Below are 23,694 nucleotides of genomic sequence, written 5' to 3' on the forward strand. Positions count from 1 at the left end.
AGAGCATGCTTAAAATAAAGCAGAACTATGCCAAATATAAAAGACCAACTTATGATAAACAAAAGCACTGTTGTTGGACAATTGCCCACATTCCAGGCTAAAAAATGTACCACTTTTGTATATACAAAACTAAACGAGTTATACAGATCCACACATATACTAGAGATCAGCAAGTTCAGTATTGCATTTAAATAAAACAACTACACTTAGATTGGTAAGGAAAACACGCTCAAAAACACAACTGAAGCTGCACAGACATGACATTTCAGCAGTATATGGTAAGACGAGATGAGATATTAACACTAATAAGCCCTAATGAAAGACGTGATATGCATACTTTTGTGATCATTATTTTTCATTTATAAAAATATACAGAATGATTTAGTGTTATATAAAACATAGCTACCACGTAGAATCTAGGACTTTGTGGGTTTTAATGACGAGAAGTTTACATTCTACAATTACACAAAAATTACCTATAATTACTTTTTATTCATTATTCTTAAATTTTACAAATTTTAGCCACGTTAGCAGTCTGTCGGTGAGTCCACCACTTTGGTGAAGACTGAATTATCTCAACAAGTATTGGATGGTTTGCCATGAGATTTTGTTCAGACATTTGGGGTTCTGAGGTGATGAATTCAAAAGACTTTGGTGATTCCCTCACTTTTACATATTTGTGGTTTTGAGTGAAATGTCTCAATTGGAGTGAGCACACTTTATGATGGCCGTGGATGTCAGATGTTTTTATTGCACTTTAAGGTAATTTTGTCTTAAAATAAAATTAAAATTGTTTTCATGCATTCATACTACAATACTCCCAAAATGAAGAAAACTACAAAGCATAGCAGAATGATAAAACATGTACTGTCTTTAATTGGTATTAGTATTTGGATGCTACAGTAGTGTTTGCACAAGCTGTTTTAGCCAGACAAAGATAGAGTATCTGACAGCTCTGTCTCCACGTGTCCATCATGACATCCACATGATGATCCAGAGGAACTGAAAATGTGACAATCTAGTGTCACGTTAGAGTAATGTAGGGAGTAAAGGAGCTAACCCTCACTTTGAAACACAAACTTGGCCCTAATATACGCACATATACTTAACCTTAAACTTGCACTGTCCACTTGTATATACTCTTCTCTCCCTCTCTATCAGTTGGTCTGTGTACCCCAAACACACCCCAGAGTCCTCTGAGGTTATCTTATAGCTGAGTTCTGTTCTCCACGTTCTTTGCTACTAAATATAGGCTTCTGACCCATCTGTGAGAATGATTTTGTTCCCTTAATATCACCATCAGCATTTTCAGCTGGCCAACAGAGACTCCCCCCCCCCATCCCTATTCATACCCCTAAGCTAAACCACCACCTCCTCCTCCCTTCTTGACACCAACACTGCTGCCACCCACACCCCCAACCCTCTGGAAGATCTGCCATCTGAGTGTAGGGTGGCTTTTGCACTTCTCGGGACCTGGGTCCAGCCATACGTAGGGTCAGAGGCACTGAGGGATTTGTAAACTTGTGATTGAGATCACCAGAATTGAACCCTGGGTCTCCTCTTCTCTGTTTGGTATTTATAGGTCTCTTTCTCCTACAAGGATTACAACAAAAACCCGGTGAGTGGATCTGCATCCCATCGATGTGCTTTGTTCTACTAATCAACCAACAGTTTGGATTTTAAGTCTGGCTCCTACAAAAAAGCGAGAGTAAAGACGTGCAACATATTCCCAAACATAATTTCTCTGAGTTGTGGAGCGGAAAAAATTACAGAAGAAGACCTCAACAACTCAGAAAACCAGATTATTGCTTTTGGTGAAAACGCTTTTGATTCTCCCAACAAATGGCTCTGGGAATCACTTTACTGCTTTTAGATTTTCTTGGTACGTCTTAAAATGACCAAGGGAATGAGTGAATGTGCTGACCCTCCCTCTCTGTGGGCGTTACAGAGATTTTATATGGTGTTACTAAACCCTGACATGGGGTTGTTAAATCTGAGCACAAGTGGTCCCTAAGCCTGTAATTATTTAAGGGAATTAAAGCACTGTCCAAAACATCTACAACTACTCAGACCTCATTCATGTTTTGAGAGCAGTTCAAACATACACTCAGAATTGTTTTCTGGAGGTGTGTATTGTGTCCTTAAGGGTTGTCTCAAGCCCATTTGATAGTCGAATGACGCCATTACATGTCGCTAAAATGTCTTGGCTGGAAATGGCTTTTAAAAATAGCTGCAGTGGGTTGAGTTACAGCCAGTAGATGAGATGTGATGTTTTCCTACTTGATTGGGAATTAAAGAAACTACTGAGAGCTGAAGGTGCTGATATGCATGTAGAAAGGTAAAAAACAGCGTGACATAAGCAAATGAGATAATGTAAGACCCAGATGCGTATCCCACACTAGGGAGGTTATAAGAAAAAAATGGTTATTAATGCGAATTTGCTTCAACAGTGATTCATATCTTGAAAGATGAGACAGAGCAAAGTATTACTCCCAGATTCCCCCGCCAACATGTTCCCATGCAGGCTGCAGATTGGGGAATATGATCAGATGATATGAATAATGCCAAATGCTATTTTATGATCTTGAGACCTTCACTTCTACTGCAGTAGAATAGCACCAGGGTGCATTGATCATCCATTTTGCCTAAACCACAGCATGCTTCTGTTTATGTTGACTCAGTCTCTTGTAACCCCAAACAAAACAGAAACATGCATTAAGCTATACATTTCCTTTGAGGCAGACATCTGTTTCACTGGAGAATGTGGGGAATCTGAGGGCACTGACATCCCTCCTTGAACTTGAAAAATGAGCAGGGCTCGTGCTGCCTGTCCGTTACATTCAGGTCCTTTGGATTCACTTTCAGGGGTTGTTGATGGCTGTAAGTGTTGACGGAGAAGAGTGATCTTGAGGAGCTGGTTGAAAACTAAAACAAAAACAATCCTTTTGGTGCATTTGAATTTTAGTCTGAACCTGAGGCTATGCAGATTTAGAGTTATATTACTATCAATAAATATTCCTTGGCCAATGTTATGTGAATTATATTATATAACTCAAGACACCAAGCACAACTTCTTCAAGTTGCTGCATTGAAAACACTATTTGCTTTACTTTTTTTCTTTTAATTCCTCTTCTTGCTTTAGTCTAATTTTGTACTGGACATTCAAAATGTGTCGCTTAACAACAAAGAAAAACAACTCTTACATTACTTTGTTTTTGTCTCTTGAAAGAAAGAGGTTCACTTTCATTACTTCTATCCCTGGGTTTTTTCCTCTGTATGTTTGCAACCCAAAATTGTTACTGCTTACACAATATTCTCTCCTGGCCTTCCAGACATGCCTCTGGGAACACCTGCCCCCGTAAACAAGCGGAAAAAGCCCTCCAAGATCATAACTGACCTATCACATATCGCTCAGGATGGTAAGGCTGACATGAATGTGAAATCAAATTTCCATATGGCTGGGATACCTTGCTCAGTACAGTTCTGTCATATAAACAAAGTTTATGTAAATGACTGGCTGATAGGTGATAGTTACTGTAGGCGGGTACAAATCTATTATCTATTATTTTAAATGTTTCAGAGGAAAGAGGAAAGTAAATGCATAGACAGAGAGGATGAGGGAATACTGAAGGTGTGTTTAAACAAGCAGGTTAAACTTATCCTTTAGTGAATGTTCTGATTACAGTTATGTCAATATCATAACAACCCATCATCAGACAAGATTGGTTGCTGATTGATTGAAGTTTTTTGTGATTCTTGTCCTAGTTTTTCACATTGGCATGTTACTACTGAGAATCATAATCCTGCTACAAGGACAAACAAAACATTTTTGTTTATGAAGACAAATCTTTTCAACAGAAATGATTAAGCATGCCAGTGAATGATCATTTCTCTGGTCAATTTACCTTGTGCAAGTTCATCAAATATGAAAGAGTTAAACTTTCTACACTTCTGAGTAAAATTTTGTTATCACATTTTCAAATGCTTAGCCCATTTGTTTGGGTGTCCCTTACCTAGAGTATGAGTCGGAGCCGGAGGCATCTGAGTTCGACCTGGGAACAAAGATCAGGACTCCCAAAGACATCATGCTGGAGGAGCTTTCCCTGATGAAGAACCGAGGCTCCAAGATGTTCAAGATGAGGCAGAAGAGAGTGGAAAAGTTCATCTATGAGAATAATCCTGACATCTTCAGCAGTGAGTCAATGGTGAGAGCCTAGTTAGTGGAGAAAAAACAAAACAAAATCCAATCACTCTCTGTAATTTCAAAGTAAATTATTCTCAAATGGTACAATATGTATAATGCACCAAGAAATGCCACAAACAACCTTCAACCAACCTTGAAACTCGGAGAAATATGGCAATATTTGAAGAAACATTTTATTTTTGTCACCTTATAATCTAATTTTCATTCATATTAAAACCATTTGAAAGAAATATAGCATTAGGACATCTATAAATGGACGTCTTTGGTCTTTTACATTTCAAGTCACCTGGACCAATTATGGTTAAACTCTTGGTCATAGATTATTACTGATCAATCAAACAAGCAAGATTATGTTTTTTTAATTATCTGGAAGCAGGTTAAGATCTCTAATACACAAAAAGGGCTCAGAGTACTCAGCAATGTCAGGTATAACATCAAGAAGAAGAAACAAATTTAATCAGCAGATACAAATGAATGTACTGTTTGATGTATGGTTGGTTATTTTGATCACATTTCTTTCAGGAACACCTCCAGCAGTTTGTTCCTTCTCTGGGAGGTCAGATGGGCAGTCAGATGATAAACCTTGGTGGGCATTTTGTTAGCAAGCAGGGTGGACTGAATTTCATAGGGCTACACACTGGAGGAGGAGCCCCTGTGCCTCCTCCAAAGCCTGGAAGTAAAGGTGCAGGTGCAGGTGCAGGAGGAGCGGGAGGAGCAGGAGGAGCAGGAGGTGCAGGAGGACTGGGTGGAGGTGACCATGGGAAAGGTGAAGGAGCCGGTGGGTGGTCTCCACTAAAAGGTTGGTATCACTTTTTTGCTCATTTTTAGGGGGATTCTGTTTTATGGCACGGTGCCTCTTTCTGCACAAAGGATTTAAATACACATCCACAAGAAAGGATTGATGATAAAATAAATAAACACAGAAAATATTAAACATATTGTACAGACATAAAGATTGTCGTCCCTGTGAGGTGGTCAGGCAACCTGCAGACACCGAGAAGCTATGCACCCCGTCAAGAAATAGTCAAGCACATAACCCCTGTAACAGTGTGTTAGAGATATAATGTACTAATTTGTGGACTTTAAAGAAGACTTTTTTTTTAACTTTTGGACAGAGCCAAGGTAACTGCTTCCCCATGTTTCCAATAAATGTTCTGAGCTAAGCTAACTACCTGCTGGCTCAAACTACATATTTAGTGCACACACATGAGAGTGGTATTATATAAGTGGTATCTTGTATAACTCTCAGCCAAAAAAAATACATAAATAAAGTAAACAAATGTTTTTCTCAAAATGTTTTTCCACAAACATCATATCATATGCTCCCGCGGTGCATGTTGCACTTATAGGAGGTGGAACAGATGACACATCTAAGAAGCTTATTCATGTGAAGACATACATATCGCCATGGGAGAAGGCCATGAAGGGTGATGCGGGTCTGGTTGCCACTCTGAAAACAGCAATGCCTGGTCCCGCTGAGCACAAGGATCTGCCCAAATACAAATCCTTCAACAGGTACTTCCCTAAGGACCTGACTTTGTAGGAGCTTTGTGACAAAAAGGGGCTTTAATAATCCTCTTACCTTGCTTTGCTAGGACTGCCATGCCCTTTGGTGGCTTCGAGAAGGCCAGCCAGTTCCTGAAATTCCAGCTGCCAGAAAACGAGCCGACCAAAGAGGAGCCTGAACCAGCAGTGGTGTACGAGCATGAGATCGGCTGCCGGCCTTCCTTCAACCGCACTCCTATTGGCTGGGTGGGCAGCAGTGAGCCCAGCAGTTTCCATATGGAGAATGATGCTGTGCCCTTCGATGGAGAGACCGACGAGCTGTGAAAAAAATATTCATACTGTGATCACTCACTCACTGTGCACATACACACACGCAAGCATGAATGCATGCATACACACTAGCATGCACAGACACCATAGATGAGCTTACAATTAACTGTTGTACTGATGAATTTGAATCTCTGTGTGGATAACTGAAATCATACATGAAATGTGGTCATGTTCTTGCTCTGTATTTGGTTGTAAGGCAAAGAAAAAAGTTTAGATGTTACAAGAATATGAAACATCAAACATTTAATTTGTTAAGTTCATAAGTGGAGTCTAAACACTCCTTTAATTTGTCAGAAAAGTTATTGTTTTTGTGAAAAGTTGCAGATTTTGTCAATGAGGAAAGAATGAATCATGTATGAAGGATTGATTTATGCCAATTACTGTTGAACAAACTGTCTTCATGTCAACTTGTTACCATATTTGTTATTTCCTTGTGCCTTTTTTGTTGTTAAGAATCTCCGATCTTTTGTTGAGCTATGAAAATGCTACAAACCTGTCTAATTCAGGATGCACGCATAGAGTCAGTTGTTGATTCACTAACCAACAGTTTATCCACAGTTAACCATTTAAATTGTAACAGTCCTCTAGTAGAGTGATTAAAATGTCAGGGGAAATTATTTTGTGTGTGTGAAAATCCTTACCAATTAAATTTCCTGTGTTTGTTTGTTTTCCCAGGTTTTCCATATTTGCACACAAATACCAGTAATCTTATAGTGTTGACCAAAATAGCTTCACATTTAAAAATCAAAAGGAGGGCCAATGTCAACTCCACTTTGCTACTGTGTCATCAATCATATTTTCAGTTATTATATCAGGGTATGACGTTCCATGAGAAATATCTCTTATTTTCATCTTACTGTTATTACTGGTTTCCCTTTGTCAGATCATATCAAAGATGCAGGCTAAAACCAGTGGTGGAGGAAGTATTGAGATCTTTTACTTAAGTAAAAATAGCATGACCATATTTTAAAAATGCATCCATAATTTTAGAAAAGCACAAAAGCATTAACAGCAAAATGTACTTAAAATTTAAAAAAGTAAAAATACACATTAGGCTGAGAGTTAGGAGTGTTATAACTTGACTATATGACTTATTACTTTCCACCTCAGGCAAAAACCACTGATTGTATATGAAGATTATATTATATAGGCTACAGTATAAGGCTAAAACCTACAGCAAATACAGTAGGTTTTCCTGGCATAAGCTGACGACCCACTCCGGCACAGATGGGGGCGGTCATGCTCTGAGAAAAAGTGATTTGCCAAAATGGAACAGGGTTAAAGAAGGAGAATTCAGTAGGTGGGAAACAGGAGTGTACTAGCGGTATGTTCCTACGGTCTAAGCAGTGTCAGACAGTGCAGTCTACAATTTACAGCGGCGCAATGAACACCAGCCCAGTATTATTAGGTAACACTGCAAACTTGTTTCAATGATTAGCTTGCTTAGCTAACGTTAGCTAACTGTCATTCTACGAGGATAGCTTACGTTTTCATGTAACTCAGCAATATGGGAATAAAACAAATGGCCAAATGAGCACGAAAATGTGTACACACACGTATACTTTGTTTAAGTGGTCTCATCATAATCTCAAATGCCCAGAGGATGCCAAGTAACGTTACCGAATTTGGTCTTTATTTTACCCGTTTGCCTCGCAGTGTTGCCATATTCGTCTGACAAAAAGTAACCCAATTTGACTGTAGAACCAACCCAATCGCCTCGTTTTAATCTATATTTGTTTACATTTTGGGAAACTAAGTCAGCCGAATTCACCGTTAGATGTTCGTGATTGCTACATGCTATTTGCTGTTCTGACAACTATCAACGAATTACTTTGATGCGGAAGAAAACCTAAAAACATGATGATTCACAGCCAAGTTCTGGAGTTATAGGGTGCGCCTTTTTATCTATGATGCTACACGGGTTTATGAACGTTTCTTTTGCGATAAATTAATGATATCCTCCTATCCATCCTGTGTTCGTATTTAACTGAGCTAAGACTACAATGTTTCACAGAAATTGCTGAAAACGGGCGCTAGGGGTTCGTAAAGCAGCCTACCTGAATTGCCACCACTGCTGCTGCAACTGTTGATCGTCCACAGCTAATCTTTGACTCACGTTTCAGTTTAAACCCCTGGAATTTAGACTAACCTCTCGTAGGTGGAAACCGTCTGAATGGTTCAAAATTATCACAAATCATAACAACCCGTCCGAATCAATTATTACCCAATCAATTAAAGAGAAATTAACCAATTAAAGAAAAACTGCCCAACCTGGAAATACTTCTTTTTTTTTCCAACCTGAAAGCAAGGGCGGTTATGACGGTTGGGCGACGTCATATTCTGCAACGTCTGGGAACCAGCAGCGTTACCTAGCAAAGAAAACTATCTTACCTAGCAACGGCAGTGATTTCTATTTGATAACGGTTTGAAACATTCTCGTTTGGGTAAGTAAGTACAGTGAAAATAATATTAACAAGTCTCAACAAGTTTCCGTTGTTTTTCAAGTAAAGCAAAACATGTTTTAAAAGACCAACTTAAAACATGTTTAGCTCTCTGAATCTGAAGCTGTGAAATATGTTTTTTGTGCTTCATTGAGAAAATACGTTTACAAACAACAAGGCAAGTCACACACGGCAAAGAATAAAAATAAAATCAAACAAACTATCACAAATTAGATCACATATACCTCTAACAGAAAATAAACCATACCATAAATAAATAACTAATTGATAAATTAACATAAATTGTTCTTCAATTTCATTAAAGGTTAGTATGATCTGGGTCTATAAATGAGTACAGTTTTACACATCTTAGCATTTCTTTTGCCGATAATTTTGAAGTTCAACAGCTGTGCACCATTTAGCAGTTCATGTGAATTGAAAAAGAATCAAACTACTGTATGTTTCTCAATCACTCTGTTTCAGGTCCATTATAGCACAGTGATTTAACCTGATGACATCTAGATCAAAGGCCCAGTTGGCACCCCTGCCATGGACAGAGATCCTTGCGTATTGGGTGCTGTCCTTTGGCTCGCATCTCTACTCTTTCTACCAACTGCACAGGTTCTCCAAAGGTAAGGTAGATGGACGGATATCAATATATTGGTACAGTGAATTGAAGTGAAATGTTATAAGAAAACTGAAGTTAATTCCTTTTTGTACCTCAGAACATGAAGCGGGACTAGAAAGAGGATTGCAGTTGGAAAAAGGCCTTCTTAAGGGTTTTAAAAGGGTAAGTCCAGTCCTAATATGAGAGATTTTGTGTCACAGAAACTAAAAAGCTTCAAAAAGCTTGCTTCAATTTAGTTTCAGTTTTTAAAAAATTAGGGCTTAATCGCACCGTTAAAGTTAGTTGTCTTTTTCAGGACCCATCAGACTTTGAGTGGAGTTTCTGGACTGAATGGGCGAAGACATCTTTACTTTGGACCCTCACTGGTCATGGCATCATATCAAGATTGACCAGCATCTTTTATCCCAAGGTAGGAAGCAACTTCTACAGTGCTGTATTTGTTAAGTGGACTGTAGCTATTATCAGGGAGATGTTTCAATCCAACACGTTTCATGTTCCTCCAACAGTTTAGGGTGCCAGCACTCACCATATATGGCGTCTTAGCAGCCAGCAGCGTGTTGGGGGTTAAAGGTGTGAGTGTGCTGCTGGTACATCTGGGACTGTCCTTTTCAGTGGCCCAACTGCGCAAACCTGCTCTGTCCTGGGCTTTAAATCTGCTGCTGCTCTCTACACTTCACATCCAACCACTTCAAGAGGTCCAGGTGGGTTTATCACCTCATTTATTCTTGTTCCTGGTTTCGGATGGGGGTATCTTTATCTTGCATTTAAAAGTTTCAAATTAAAATAAAAAAAGTTGTTTTTCCATTTAAATTTGAATCTTCTGAATATATTTTTCAGTGTTTTTTCCTGAGTCACAAAACTCCATAAGATTTAGGATGAATGGAGGCCAGCATCTCTATTGGTGTGTGTGTGAATGTGAATTTGGTTCTAAAACAAGAACAAAAATAATACAAAAAACCAATCACTTTTACTACATCAAGAAAAAAATTTTTGTAATTTCTGTAACTACTTTTGCATTTCTATGTTGATAAAATCATTCAATGTAAATGAGGCTAAACAGGTACATAAAGCAATAATACTGTTATTAAACCAAATTAAAATTCTCCACGATAAAGGCCACCATTCTTATCAATTTAAGATCGGCATGTCACATAGTCAATTCACCCCCAAGTCCTTTAATAATAAAAATTTGAGAATCACTGTTCAATCAGCTATCACTATTTGATCATCACTAAATGTCATATTTACAAAGAACACAAGGGGGTGCAAGATACTGAAGGGATGTTAAGCCAATTGGTCCAGCTCCATTATTCTATATCTGTAAAAGTTCAGTGAATTTATTGGAAACATACGTGTCAAGCAGATTAGTTCCAGTTTTTCCTGAGGATTAGAAGATGAAAAACTCAGTATCTTCTTTCAAGAATGTGAAAATGTTAGAAGCAGTGGGACAGATTATGACAGACGGTGCTCATATTCTCAAAGTCAAACATTCGTTGCAGTGATAACTAAATTTAACTAAACTGCAGTTTATTTAATACAGCACAATGATGAACACAATTAGGAACTTAATTCCATTCATTACTTCGATGATTGTTATGAAAACTGGCTCTTAGTATTTCACTACTTGTATGATAGTCTATCATCTCCTCTGAAAACATCCTTTAACTGCACATTATCTGACACATCAAGCATGGTTACAGCCGGGCAACTGTGCTCCAGTCACAAAAGTTAGAAATTTGAATTTAGAAAGTGACATTGACCCGACAGACCTCTGCATGCCTCTTAAAATCTGCCCCTTCCCCTCCTGTGCTCACCCCCCTCTACACACATGCAATTGGATACAACTGATTCCTGTGTTCAAGCACAGCTTCGAAAGCAATGTCATTCCCAAGGTTGACCTCATGAAAATTTGGCTGAAGCATTTGTTTATTAGTATTTCGGAAACTGCTAATTTTCTCATTTGGTAAAGAGTGATTTTAAAAGCGAATCAAAATTTAGTGTCAAACTGTCACTATTTATATAAGTAGTCCCCAGAAATGTCTTAAAATAATTGGCCTTCCCACTGTATTTCACAGAGAGGCTGGTACAAGACGGAGGAGGAGTACTATCTGCTGCTCTTCAGTGTTGCTGTCTGTGGTCTACGCTTCATCAGCTTCAGTCTGGAGCATTGCTGGTGCCCAAGTGAACATGGTGGAGTTGTGCAGCTCTGCTGGTTGTTTTCATACACCTTCTATCATCCTTTTTTCTACAATGGACCCATTATCACGTACAAAGACTACATTGAGCAGGTAAAAGAGCCATCAGATGTTACTCCTGAAATAGAGACTTTTACAAAAAAGAAATTTAGCCTGTTTTGTTTTTATTCTGGAGGGTGATTGCTGGAGGTCATCTCTCAGGTCACTGATGTCTGATCACTTCCACATCACTTTGTGAACATTTTCATACCCATCTTTTGATTTGATATATACATGTTCATTGTGCATGTTCATTATTTGGTCTTTTGGTAGTGGTGATACATGCAGGACCCGTTAACAACATGCTCATTTTCTCCACCTGCAGATGCGGAGGTCTGCTGAGGAGAGTGACAGGGACCATTCTGCTTTTAGTTACTTGGTACTCAGATCAGGACGGATCATACTGTGGTGGTGCATTGCAGAATACATGATCCATGTAATGTACATGCACTCCATCCAGTCTAATGAGACCTATTTAGAGATTCTTCCTCCTTGGGCCTTGGGTAAGTCTTTACACTGGATGTATTTTTGGCTTTCATTCACAGAATCATTTCAGCTTTAATGTTCCCCTGCCACTCAGACACACTCAACATGTTTTCAAGATGCAGAATTTCAAAACATTTTACCCCCACGGGATTTAGTTGGTTCTAAAACTCCCATCAGATATGCTGATTACTGACTCAGTCATTGCTCACGAGTCATAATCCAGTTTTTCTGATGTGTGATTTTGTTTGTATTTGAAATGCTCCCTTTCACTTGGAGTCCTATATTTGTTGGAAAACCTTCTCTCTGCTTCACAGGCGGTCTGGCCCTGGCCCTGGTCCAGTTCTTCTATGTGAAGTACCTGGTACTCTTTGGCCTTCCCTCCATGTTGGCTACTGTGGATAAACTAGTTCCCCCAAAGCTTCCTTCTTGTGTCAGCATCATGTACAGTTTCACAGGGATGTGGAGGTAAGATCATATACCGGAACCCACGCCAGTTAACACCATTGACATAAATATAGTATTATACTGGTCTCGCAGCCAGAATTCCTCAACACTCCAGGTACTGGTAAAGCTAGCATCCCTGCTATCCTCGAGGAAAAGGTACATGTAATGTGAAGTGCTTTGAGTGCACACTGTGCTTTGGCAATCAGATTCAGACTGGGCACAGTGAATTGTCTCATCTTCTGTTATTACTGGCCATCAGAACAATAGGTCACCTCAGCACCAGGAATATTATATCATTCTTTCAGACTCAAGCTGAAATGGTTTGTTCACTAGGACTGATTCTGTGTTTGCAGACCAAATCTTTTCCTTTTTTCCTCTCTAAATAAAAACAGGTTTGTAGCAGCTGTCCGAAATATAATTCATGAAACAAAACCAAACACATCTGCATTTTAAAAATCACCAAAAACTAAAATGCGAATTACAACTGTGTGTCAGTTTTAAATGTGATCTGACAGTTTCCAGTTTATGAGTATATTATACAATCCAGTTATTACACCAAACAGGAAAGCTACTTTGTTTTTCCGGTTCAGTTCAGTAATGAGTTATTTCTGTCCTCCACAAAAAACTGGACATTATGAAATTAAATGTCGTTATAACTGGTTCATTTATTAACCCCTTTCAACACTTTTGTTACAAAGCAAAGGAAAGGACTATGCCTGGTTTATGCTGAAGGGGTCACAATTGCTCATATTAATGAACACACTCGTTGCAGCGTTTGTTACACAGGGATAAAGATCCTAAATCAGTAAGACTTCATATTCTTAAAAAAAAAGGCTAAAGGTCCTCCAGGATGCACACCACTTCTGGACAAATATGCTGCAAAATATGCTGTAACATACATTCAGTTGCCAGTTTATTAGCTGCACTTAGCCTAAAATAATGTAGTGTAATACAACAGTCCTGCAATAAATCCTACATTCATGAGGGTTGTAATATTCAGTTTGTGTTTAAACTGCCTTGATTCAACTGAATGATCATTTTGGAGACTGCAGGTTGTGGTGTCGTTGAACTAGTTGCATTATACTGACAGGTGTTTCTATTATTTAATCCACTTCATTTATATCAATAAGGGGAGGCTAAATAAGAGAAATGCCTCTCTGTATAATGCAATACAGTTGCACAGCAGCACAAACTGTAGCCTCAAAAATTATAGTGATAATAAAGTTATTTATATGGCCAGAATGTACAAAGTGCTTTACAAAGGGCAGGCATAAGGCAATAAAATAATTAAAGTAAAGCGAGGCAAATGTACTAACACTAACATAAAGTTGAATTAACATCTCTCTAAAACAGTTTCAATACAAACTGAACATTAAACCTTCATAAAGGGAGGATTTATAGCAGGAATGTTGTGTTAAGCTGCATTCATTTTAGCTCGATGTACCTAATAAACTGACAACTGAGGGTCTGAACAAGGTTTAAACAGAACAAACATGCAATTAAATGCAAACCTCATAATATACAATAAAACCGTATGATAAAAACCATAAAATTAGCAGTGTCACTCTGTTCCTCAATGTAAATAACTCTGAGAAAATGCTGCCTTCATACAGAGCAGAACATAAAGTTGAGATGTAGGGCTGTGTTTTTGGTTTTGCAGTAAAAATGCATCGCCTGTAGCCTAGCTCGGCCATCAATGTGCTGACACTGATGCACTCCAACCCAGCCTGTGTGTGCTGAGCTGGCCAATGTTGACAACATTGATGGAATGCATAAAGCTGTCCACCGACATCACTGAGCAAACAGCTCCAGTTTATAGACAGACAGAGCAAATAAAAAAAGAAAAACGCCTTTTCTAATCTTCTTAATGACAGAGCGCGAGCACACAAACACACATGCATCATACAGACTGCACATGCCTCAGTTTATATGAAGCCCAGTGCTCAGGTGTTAGTGCTACATTATTATGTAAATTTGTGACTCAAATATTCTTTATTTTTTTGTTAACTCTCAGGCACTTTGACGAGGGGCTGTATCGATGGCTCATCAGGTAAGAGCCACTTCATGAGCGGTGGACAGACTAATTCAGATGTTAATGTGCACTAAAAGTGTGAAATGTCATTTAATAAAAATCAAATGATACCTATCTATCTTATCTTATATTTCTAATATTTGGAACAGCGTGTGTTTAATCATACTGTATCTGTTATTTATTGCACACTTACTGTGAAGAGCTCATTTCCTGTTGGGTATTGAACTTGTCAGTTGAATATCTTAAAAAAAAAAAAAAAAGGTGCCATTCTCCAGCTGCCTGCCAGTGTGTGTCATCACAATGGACAAGGATGCTGCATTTGCATGTAGGCTTTCTCATGATTATGAGGTTGCATGTTGTTGGTGAATAGTTCCTCTGTTGTGTTACTGTTCCTGCACCCCGGAGAAATGCCGTCTTGTTTAATATGTGCATATGTAATGGGGGCATTATGTGTTTGCTCACTTGTAGTTTGGACAGCGCACACTATTAGCTCGTCTGCTAATGATGCACACTTGGCTGAATGCAGCCTATTGAGAGTTTATGGTCCGCTTGGTAGATGCGGGTTGCTACATTAAGGCAACACTAGAGTTGCACGGTTGTCAGAGATATTCTGTGAAAATGTTCCCTCGTCTTGGTTATTGTTTGCTAATTAATATTTGTGTTGTCTGGTTGTTTTCTTCTGTTTTGTCACGTTTGATGTTATACATGTGCATCTGCTTTTCAAATGTTAAAGATGAGTTTAAAATGAAATACGGCATAGCAGGCAGTGGCTCCAATTCATTTGCTCAAGATCCTAGAATTTAAATTGCAAATGCAACTTTCTATTTTAATCTGTGTTCATTGGAAATTGTTTTCTCCTGCTTAATGGCATCGCTTGCAATTATCCTACTGCAGATGCAAAATGATACCCATGACATAATGCCCCGACGTTCCTTCTTGTGAAAGTGCTTTTAAAGAGGTTTTAATGCAGTTCTGAAATTCTGTTGAAGTTGTCTGAAGAGGGCTAGATGAGTGCGTAGGTGTTAAATGATGTGCTCCACATGATTCACTGACACCCTGTCTCCCTGGGCAGCTAAGTGGCTCATTCTTCGCCATTCCACTACGCTTTCCCCTTCCTGTACACCGCCGTGTGTCTCAGGTTCTCTGTTTCACACACATATACAGTTACTGGCCAACAAAAGAGCTCTGTGTTTTTTTAATGATGTTATTGCAGCTGTGTATGAGAAGGAGTGTTTGATCCCAAATCCTGGGATAAACTAGTTTTAAGTAAGTAAGTGGGGGGCGTGGACTGGCTTGGGTAGAGGTCATCATTCAAATTTGGCTCCAATTGGACTTAAAGCAAGAAAGATCATGTAAACTGTGTATCTGTATGAGAGCTCAGGAAACAACAATAAAAGTTGCCGGACTTTCTAATTCCTATTGTCACTCTGTAAAGGTTCGCAGTAGTCAGGCATTACATAACACGTTGATATACACGTTATTCAGGTATTAATGTATATCTCAAAATTATCATATTTTGATTGGCATCTGATTTAAACCCATTTACATTTAAATAATTTGACCAGATGGATAGATACTGTGCATGTTTAGGTATTCAGTTTGCTCTGGCTCTAACACTGGTACCTCTCCATCTGCTTTTGCACCCACTTTCATCTTCCAATATGGCCAAGCTGGCCACTCTATTTAAGGCTCAGAAAATGCTGGCTCATCTTTCAGGAACATTGATTAGCCACAGGGTGGCTGAGATAATTAGTTCCCAGCTCAGCAACACCAGATAGAATGTGATGTTTGTTTCTACGTGCGTTGGACTGATGTAGCATGTTGAGACTGTCGGCCCCTCTGGGACAGACGAGGTTCTCACAGTATCTGAGACCATTTCTCTTCACCACATGTGCCAGACTCTTTACTGATAGGAGGGATATTATTCACATCAAGTGGGCTAGTTAAATATACAGCTTTATACCGCATATGATGTAATCTCATTTAAACCACTGTAAATTCACATGCGTGAGTTATGTGGTTGATATTTACTTTCATTTAACTGTCGGCCCTCAATCTGTCTATTTTTTACATTGGACGTCAGAGCGACGTTTACTTGATTAAAAATCAATGAATATGACATGATCATTTCTGTGACAGGTGTTCTTTGCAATTCATTGGTGCATTGTGGTGCCATTTTCTCTCCTCTTTTGTTTTACATCTGCACTATTCAGTGGCTGCGATATATCCCTGTCCTGCTAAAGACGAATAATTCACTATATTGCCTGTCTGTCATTTCTTTCACTGCTTTTCTTTGACTTTTATTTTTTTTTTTATTTCTAATAGCATTGAAGAACTTTTTTTTTTTTTTTACCATGTCTGTGCTCGTGTTTCAGATACATCTATGTGCCGTTGGGAGGTTCACGACACGGCCTTCATTACAAGTTGTTATCCACTGGCCTTGCGTTCGGATTCGTCTGTCTGTGGCACGGCGGCCATGACTACTTACAGTACTGGGCCCTGATGAACTGGGCGGGAGTTCTGGTGGAAAACGGAGTGAAGTCTCTCTTTGCTTCACCCTTGATTCACTCCACTGTTGTAAGTTTGAAATCCAAGCAAAACTGTATATGGATCAAATTCCCTGGTTATTCTATCGACTGGATGTTCAGTTAAGATGTGCCGACATGATGGGGTCACATAATCTGATTTAATAAGAGAATGCCCCGAGGATTCTGTCACATGTAATTAGGAATGGGAATTGATAAGATTTTATTGATACCAATGCCATTATGGATTCTGCTTATTGGTCCAATTTTTTATCAATTCCTTTAATGATTCCTGATCAATTTTCTGTGTGGCATCGATAACAGGAATTGATAAGCTAAGACAAACGGTTCCAATAGTTTGGACATTTTGGAACAGGTTCTTTACTGGAACCGGCTCTGGATTCCCATCCCTACATCTAATTGTCACAGTGAAGAGTCTGTTTCCAATACATTAACAATAGATTAATTCAGGCTGCTTTTGCTGTTTTGGCCTCTAGCCTTGGCGAGAAGGTTTGTGTTCTCAAAATAAAAATCAAATCTAATGGCGTACTGTGTAATCCTCCTAGTTTATGGTCACACAGTTCATTAGAGCCAGGTGCTTTGGTGTTCTTTGTGTTTTCCGATTTACAATGAAAATCTCTAGTGGTCCTCCTGCAATTTACTTATTTATTTACTGATTTCCCAGGAGCAGAATTTCTCTCCGGCGATGAAAAGGCGTTCCATCGCCTTTCTCTCTGCCTTCTCCACTGCCATGCTCATCCTGTCTAATCTTGTGTTTCTTGGGGGGGTACATGTTGGCAGAATCTTCTGGAAGCGTGTCTTCATTCAAGGTAAATTGCCGTCCTCAGCACTCACTCAATAGGAATTTGTGGGTGCTTTTTATTTTGCTTTATTTTCAGCTGGCATTTATAAATGCGCGGAGCATTAGACATTATGCTGAACTGTAGGACATCACAGATGCTCCCTCCAGCTAAACATAGTATGTCCAAAGCAACAGAGGGGCCGGCTCACATAGGCTGAAAATAAAATCATAAATAAAATATAATGCAGTGATTAAAAATGCTGCCGTTCAGTAGGTCTGTATATTTAGCAGTATTTTCAGTGGATGAGTGAGGCAGCGGTCATTACTGGGGCATTTTCAGCATCTGCTTGGGCAAACTCTCCCAAATAGAGAAACATCTGCTTCATGGTTGTGCCAGTCCCTGTTTTGCTCCCTGTGTCTTTATTTGCCTCATTTGGTACCTAAAGCAAGATGGCAGGCTCTCCACAAGCCTGTCCACACATGATAAGCAGTCTGAGCTTCACTTTGCTGCAGAGTCAGCGCTGAGAGCTCAGCCCGGTGTTGATACAACATCATATAACTCATATAATTTATTAATAAGCACTGTTAATTCATGCTGAATTAGAATGCATGGTTTACTCATTTTTAAAGCACCGGTAATTGAGTTTTTGCCACTTAGATGCAGCAGAACAAGCTGTTGTGTTTACAAGCTGTAAACACAACACTGACATCTTATAAAGTTACTAGTACTAGGTACTAGTGTTACATGTTAACAAACAGTTGCCTATTTACCACTGAGCAGAGACAGGGCAACTTTAGCTTTTATTTGAAGTTGTGTTTCTGGCACATAATTCACTTTCCCTGTGTCTCTCTCTTTGCCTCACCAAATCCTGAGGGAATTATCCGGCTCTTTAGCTGCTAAATGCTCAACCGTGGTCACCTGCTAGGCGCTAACTTTGTCTGTGAGCTGTTTTCTGCCGGCCAGGTAGAGCACAGGGGGTTCATCAAACATCTGCTGCCTGATGAAGGTCATATTCTAGTCACCAGTTAGGCTTTATTGTGACAGTGATCATTTGTGGGAAGCCTGGCAGGCTCACAGCAAATGGTGCAAAATACTATGCTTCCTCTAGCACTCCTGACCCCTTTCACACACACAATACTGTAGCCCGGGTGTAAATAAGTTAACAGAAACCTAAAAATAAGAACAGCGTGCTTGAAAAAAAAACATTTCTGTTGTGAATTATTCAAAGTAAGAACTAGAAACTAACAGGGAATCTCAGTTTGCTTTTACGGCGATTCACTCGGACCATTAAAGTTCTAAAAATAAAGATAAAACTTGGCAATGCATGATTTTAAATAGACCTTTGAATACCCAACTTCATAATGTTGTCGCTTCCACTGAGTAATTGTGTTTTTGTACTTTAAATTGAGGTATAATGGATCCACCAGAAATGCCTGAAGTCATTACTTATGTCTGTGATGTCTGCGTAATAAATCACCGAGGGGGGAGTTGCGGTTTGCTTCATTAACATGAAATCAATGCTTCTAAATCAGCCTGTCTGGGATTTTTACAAGTGCAGGCAGTAGCGTAATTGCACTCTGACCTCTGCTGAAAAACAAATTCCTCATCACACTGTGTGTCTATAGCTGTATGTGTATATTGAGAATGTAAGTGTAAGTGGCCACTGATAAGATCACTCTGAAGACATGGTCCTGAGAATGTAACATACCAGTAGACACAGTGCTTCGTATTAGTTCAATAATATTAATCATCCCATTAAATTATAATGGCTGTAATGAAAATGAAATGGTTATGGTTCAAATGAAGAAGTCACTTAAAACTCCTCATCTCCAAACTATGTCATCAATCAGTACTTCTACTTTATATTAGTCAGCACTGAGAAAGTGAAATGATTAATGAATTAATTAGTTGACAGTGATCGTTAAGTATTTTGATAATCAATGAATTATTTCCATTTTTAATCAGAAGCCAAATATTTTATTGTTGCAGCTTCTCCTGTGAGACGACTTTCCATTTACTCCAGTGTAAAGTTTCAGTAAACTAAATATCCTCTGGTTTTCGATATTGCTCAAATGGAAAAAGTTACTTGAAGACATCACCTCAAGCTCTGAGAAATTCTTATCTTCATTTTTCATTATTTTCTGATGTTTTTTAGACCAAACAATCAAAAGTCCGGGGATCACCAGTGTTGGTAGGATTCATTCTCTGGGTACCGTGACTATCTTCAGCAGATTTCATGCCAGTCCATCCAATATTGAGATATTTCTGGACCATCAGAAAGACACTGCCATTCCTCGAGCGATGCCACTAGCAAGGCTGAAAAAAAAGCTCAGTCTCGCTGTATTATTCTCTAAAACCCACGAGTTGTTCCTAGTTTCTGTCCATCTAACAATATCAGAGCTAAACCTACAAGTTGTCAGTCTCTACTTTACTGAGTGGCGCAGTCCTCCTGATCACTAATCAGCTTTATATTTAGTCTTGAGCTGCTTCTCTGCCAGTGGCCTTTTTCACCTCGTTTGAACTAGACACACTCTGCTAATCAAGTGGCAAAAGAAACTGGTGTAATTACAGCACTGTTTGATTAGAGCCATAGTAACATGCAACTGGAGGAAATAGGTTTTAAGATCTTCCACTCTCCAGCTCTTTACCAAGGCTTAGTAATTAGTAGCTTTGCCTCCTAATAACATTTGGCTAGTGGTGTTTGCTTGTCTTCTGCAACGGTTGGATGACTGTTTAGGAAATATGTTTCACACTGAGGGTGTTAATGAAATGTATGTACCTGCAAAGACAAAACACTGGGACGTCTTGGTACGACTGCAGGCTTACTCATGGTGCACGCAGGGTAAAATGCTTTGAATGATTCATTTACATAATATTCAAAAAGTGCGCTTGAAAATGATTCAAATGTCTTATGTGATTAATAATCACCTCGCATGGACTGGAAACATCATCAAGGCTGTTTTTAAAGGCAAACGCGAAGTATAAAATAATGCTTATTTCCAAACCGCACAAAACAAAACTTCACTTCAGCATACCATAAAAATATTTATCATCAAAATATGGCTTTGCAAGCCTTAACACACGTCACCTTTCTCTTCTGCAGACAGGAAACTGACAGTACAGCTGTGCATAAAGCAGCATGTGTGTATGTGAATTAGATTTTGACATGAATAGAAAAGAATAGACCATTGAAGAGCATTGTGGGTGCAGGTGCGGGTTACTGAGATAATCTGGAGCCACGCCAGTTGGGGAGGAGGTGCAGACAGCTGTCCTTACCTGCCGGCTCGACCCTCTAAGAAGCAGCTATAAATAGAAAAAGAAAATAACCCTAACACAACACAGTGCAGCAGAGAGAACTGACCAAACTATTACTCTCTGTCTCTGTAGAGCTTGTAAAAGAATGCAAGTCTCGGTACATAACATAGGATCCTTTCTGTAAATCTGAATATTCCCTGTTACAGATGAGTATATCAGTTTTCTTTTCATTTCAGGCTGGTCGACCATGGCCCCACCTATGCTGGCCTTCCTCTACTGCTTTGCACAGATTGGACTAGAGAGGACTTCTCGCCCGCCATGAGTCACCTTGACTTTGTTAACAGAGTGAGAATCTGTGCTGCCGGACAACCACAACAACCTGCTGAGTCCACTGCCTCGTTTCCACCACCCAGCATCTCTGTGGCGAGTCTGGCTCATGGCCACTGAACCTGTCCTAACCCGGCTGAAATGCAGCTGAGCAGCCACTTTCCACGACCTGCGGGACCGGGCAAAATCTGTCTGTACGCTAAGACTTAAAGGATCAGTGTTGATTCTTTCCAAGGATAGATTTTTTATATACACCATGGAAAATTTAAGTGCACATTAACTGTAATAGAATGAAAGTGATGCTGTAAAATAAGGGCAGTTGCTATATAAGTCATATTCTGCCTTGGCAGTGTTGAGGCATGTTTTCTACCCATTAAGCTGCAGGGAATCACTGTTATTCTAAGAAACTGTAAAGGAAAATATGGACCTTGAATCTGTCACGGTTATATGACTCTGATAAGGTATTGCTCAGCGGTGCAGAAAGCTGGAGAAATGCTAATTTCACATTTACCATCCTCCTTCAGCTCGCCACAAAAACAGGTGCGTATTCAGAGGTTGTCAATAGACACAGAAGACTGATTAGAGCAGCAAGAACCCGATCAATGTCCTTATTTCCCTGTAGAATGACACTAGTATTAGTAGATGCATTGCTAAAAAGCTGTAGAGCGACTACACACTAGCTTTCAAGTCAACAAAGTTACACTGGAATGTGGAGGAAAGCAATAACAAAAACTATGTTTTACTTTTTTATGTGTTGTTATGTATCACCTTGTACCTTCAAAATGTCAACCAAATTCAGAACCAGTTGTCGTGTTTGGATTAAAACTTTGTATTTCTAGTTACATGAATACAAAAATCCATCTCTCTATCCATTTTATAATAGATGCTGGTCATGATGCAATGAGCCTCAGTGTCCCTGCTGAAACCATATACAGTCTGTCATATAAAATATGGACATTCAGCTGTGCAGTGTTTTTGGATATGATGAAGCAGTTAAACTGCTCCCCCACTGATTGAGAAACTCCTTCAACCTATCTTAAATCAACTCGAAGCGAATTAATACATAAATGTTCTAGTGGTGAGTATTTACAGCAGCAGGACAGTGTAAAAAATGAAACCACAGTGCCCATGTTCATACTAATGAATGAGACTGTTTGCCAGTGTGACAATGTGGCTCAGTTTTTAATAGTGGATCTCTATGGCACAGAGGAATTAGATGCATCAGGCTCTGGATACACAGACAGTATTCAATTTGTGGTTTCAATTTGCTGTTTTGTTGATTCAGTTTTTTTTTTCTTTTCTTTTCATTGGATTTGTTGACAATAAGTAAAATATAGAATATCACTGAAATTTTCTGGAGGTAGAAGATGTTTGTTGGAAAGCATCATCATATCCCAACAACATGAAATACCCACACTATGGAGGTAGGAGTTCAGTGTGAAAGTTCATGTTCAATGAAGGCTGAGGTTTTTACATAAAACTAGCTTTAGTAAAAGAACAAGTTATTTTTTACGTAAAACTGTTGAACCTTCTCTGGTGAAATGTGAGGAGTTTCTGTACTTTGTCGTTGTAAACTGAACATCTTTAGGTTTGTTGGACAAAACTTTTTTGTTTTTTATTTTAACATTTTATAAAGAAAATAAACAGCGGCTTAAACTATCATGACAATAATCACTATTTAAGATCATCTGGTTGATGCAAGGACTGGGATGATCGGTTTGATGAACTGATGTAATTGGAGAAAAAATCTTTTAACTTCAAAAAGTTTGACCAATGAGTAACAGTTTAGTTTCTCTCAGTTTAGTTATTGGAGATACATTCTTGAAAGTGCTGGCATCTGCCTTGAATAATTTACTGTGTAAGGGTTCACTAGTTTGTCAGCAGTTTTAAAAGGTAAACTGTTCTGGGAATTAGCATAAAGCTGCTTTAAAAAGCTTATCCGTGCTTTTTTGTGTGTCTTTTGAGCTTAGAAAGTGTGATGTTGCAAGAACAATTTGATCCTCTTAATATTCACAGTGCACAATAAGGAAATCAGCTTGAGGTGTCCAAGAAGATTAGTTTAAGAATGAGTGGATTTGAACTTGTCAGGAGTGTAATCACTGAAATTCATCCTCGATATAAAACTCATGTTGCCTCTAGTTCTCTCTTTAATGTCCTGCAACAACAATCGATTGTTCCCTAGGTTTATAAATTAAGTTTATCAATCAGTAATCCATCTTATCTGTACAGGTCTGTAGTTCATATGTTGATGAGTGGTGAATAAATAGTCTTATAATACAAGGTATTTTGTCAGGAAACAATATAAGTAGTGTGTAATCTGGAGTCTTTGGTTCTGTTTCCATTAGCTGATTACTGTTTTCGGGATTATCACCTCTGTGGCACTAAGGAGGATCAATGTGAGTGGGGGTCAGCGAGGAATCCTCTTAAATGAACATAAAACTGTGAGGTTTATCTGACGTAAGATGCTCAGCAGGAGAAA

General features: G+C 38.9%; 2 protein-coding genes across 4 annotated transcripts; both read left to right on the forward strand.

The window, feature by feature from the left end:
- The first annotated feature begins 1,389 nt into the window (after positions 1 to 1,389).
- myoz1a (myozenin 1a) lies at positions 1,390 to 6,657 on the forward strand. Its single transcript, XM_056396141.1, has 6 exons — positions 1,390 to 1,618; positions 3,333 to 3,419; positions 4,018 to 4,205; positions 4,727 to 5,003; positions 5,554 to 5,719; positions 5,800 to 6,657. Exons 2-6 carry the CDS (start codon positions 3,335 to 3,337, stop codon positions 6,032 to 6,034), a joined length of 951 nt encoding a protein of 316 aa, XP_056252116.1. The 5' UTR covers positions 1,390 to 1,618; positions 3,333 to 3,334; the 3' UTR covers positions 6,035 to 6,657.
- A 643-nt stretch (positions 6,658 to 7,300) lies between these two features.
- hhat (hedgehog acyltransferase) lies at positions 7,301 to 22,057 on the forward strand. Of its 3 annotated transcripts, none has more exons than XM_056396138.1 (12): positions 7,301 to 7,448; positions 8,965 to 9,113; positions 9,207 to 9,271; positions 9,405 to 9,518; positions 9,616 to 9,810; positions 11,185 to 11,397; positions 11,669 to 11,846; positions 12,144 to 12,294; positions 14,288 to 14,323; positions 16,681 to 16,882; positions 17,516 to 17,660; positions 21,125 to 22,057. In XM_056396138.1, the coding sequence occupies exons 2-12, from the start codon at positions 8,993 to 8,995 to the stop codon at positions 21,208 to 21,210; spliced, it is 1,506 nt and encodes a 501-aa protein (XP_056252113.1). In that variant the 5' UTR covers positions 7,301 to 7,448; positions 8,965 to 8,992; the 3' UTR covers positions 21,211 to 22,057. The 3 variants fall into 3 exon arrangements, with proteins under 3 accessions (XP_056252113.1, XP_056252115.1, XP_056252114.1); XM_056396139.1 differs by lacking the exon at positions 7,301 to 7,448 and adding an exon at positions 7,482 to 8,484; XM_056396140.1 differs by lacking the exon at positions 17,516 to 17,660.
- Positions 22,058 to 23,694: the final 1,637 nt, after the last annotated feature.

The sequence above is a fragment of the Seriola aureovittata genome, chromosome 14 (genome assembly GCF_021018895.1).
Source record: "Seriola aureovittata isolate HTS-2021-v1 ecotype China chromosome 14, ASM2101889v1, whole genome shotgun sequence".
NCBI classification, from domain to species: domain Eukaryota; kingdom Metazoa; phylum Chordata; class Actinopteri; order Carangiformes; family Carangidae; genus Seriola; species Seriola aureovittata.

Excerpts from the sequence above, each read along its gene's own strand:
- myoz1a (XM_056396141.1), top strand. The coding sequence starts at position 3,335 with ATGCCTCTGGGAACACCTGCCCCCGTAAACAAGCGGAAAAAGCCCTCC. Across the intron at positions 3,420-4,017 it reads ATCACATATCGCTCAGGATG|AGTATGAGTCGGAGCCGGAG; the intron begins GTAAGGCTGACA and ends TCCCTTACCTAG. Across the intron at positions 5,004-5,553 it reads TGGGTGGTCTCCACTAAAAG|GAGGTGGAACAGATGACACA; the intron begins GTTGGTATCACT and ends TTGCACTTATAG.
- hhat (XM_056396138.1), top strand. The coding sequence starts at position 8,993 with ATGACATCTAGATCAAAGGCCCAGTTGGCACCCCTGCCATGGACAGAG. Across the intron at positions 9,811-11,184 it reads AACCACTTCAAGAGGTCCAG|AGAGGCTGGTACAAGACGGA; the intron begins GTGGGTTTATCA and ends TGTATTTCACAG. Across the intron at positions 11,398-11,668 it reads ACAAAGACTACATTGAGCAG|ATGCGGAGGTCTGCTGAGGA; the intron begins GTAAAAGAGCCA and ends CTCCACCTGCAG.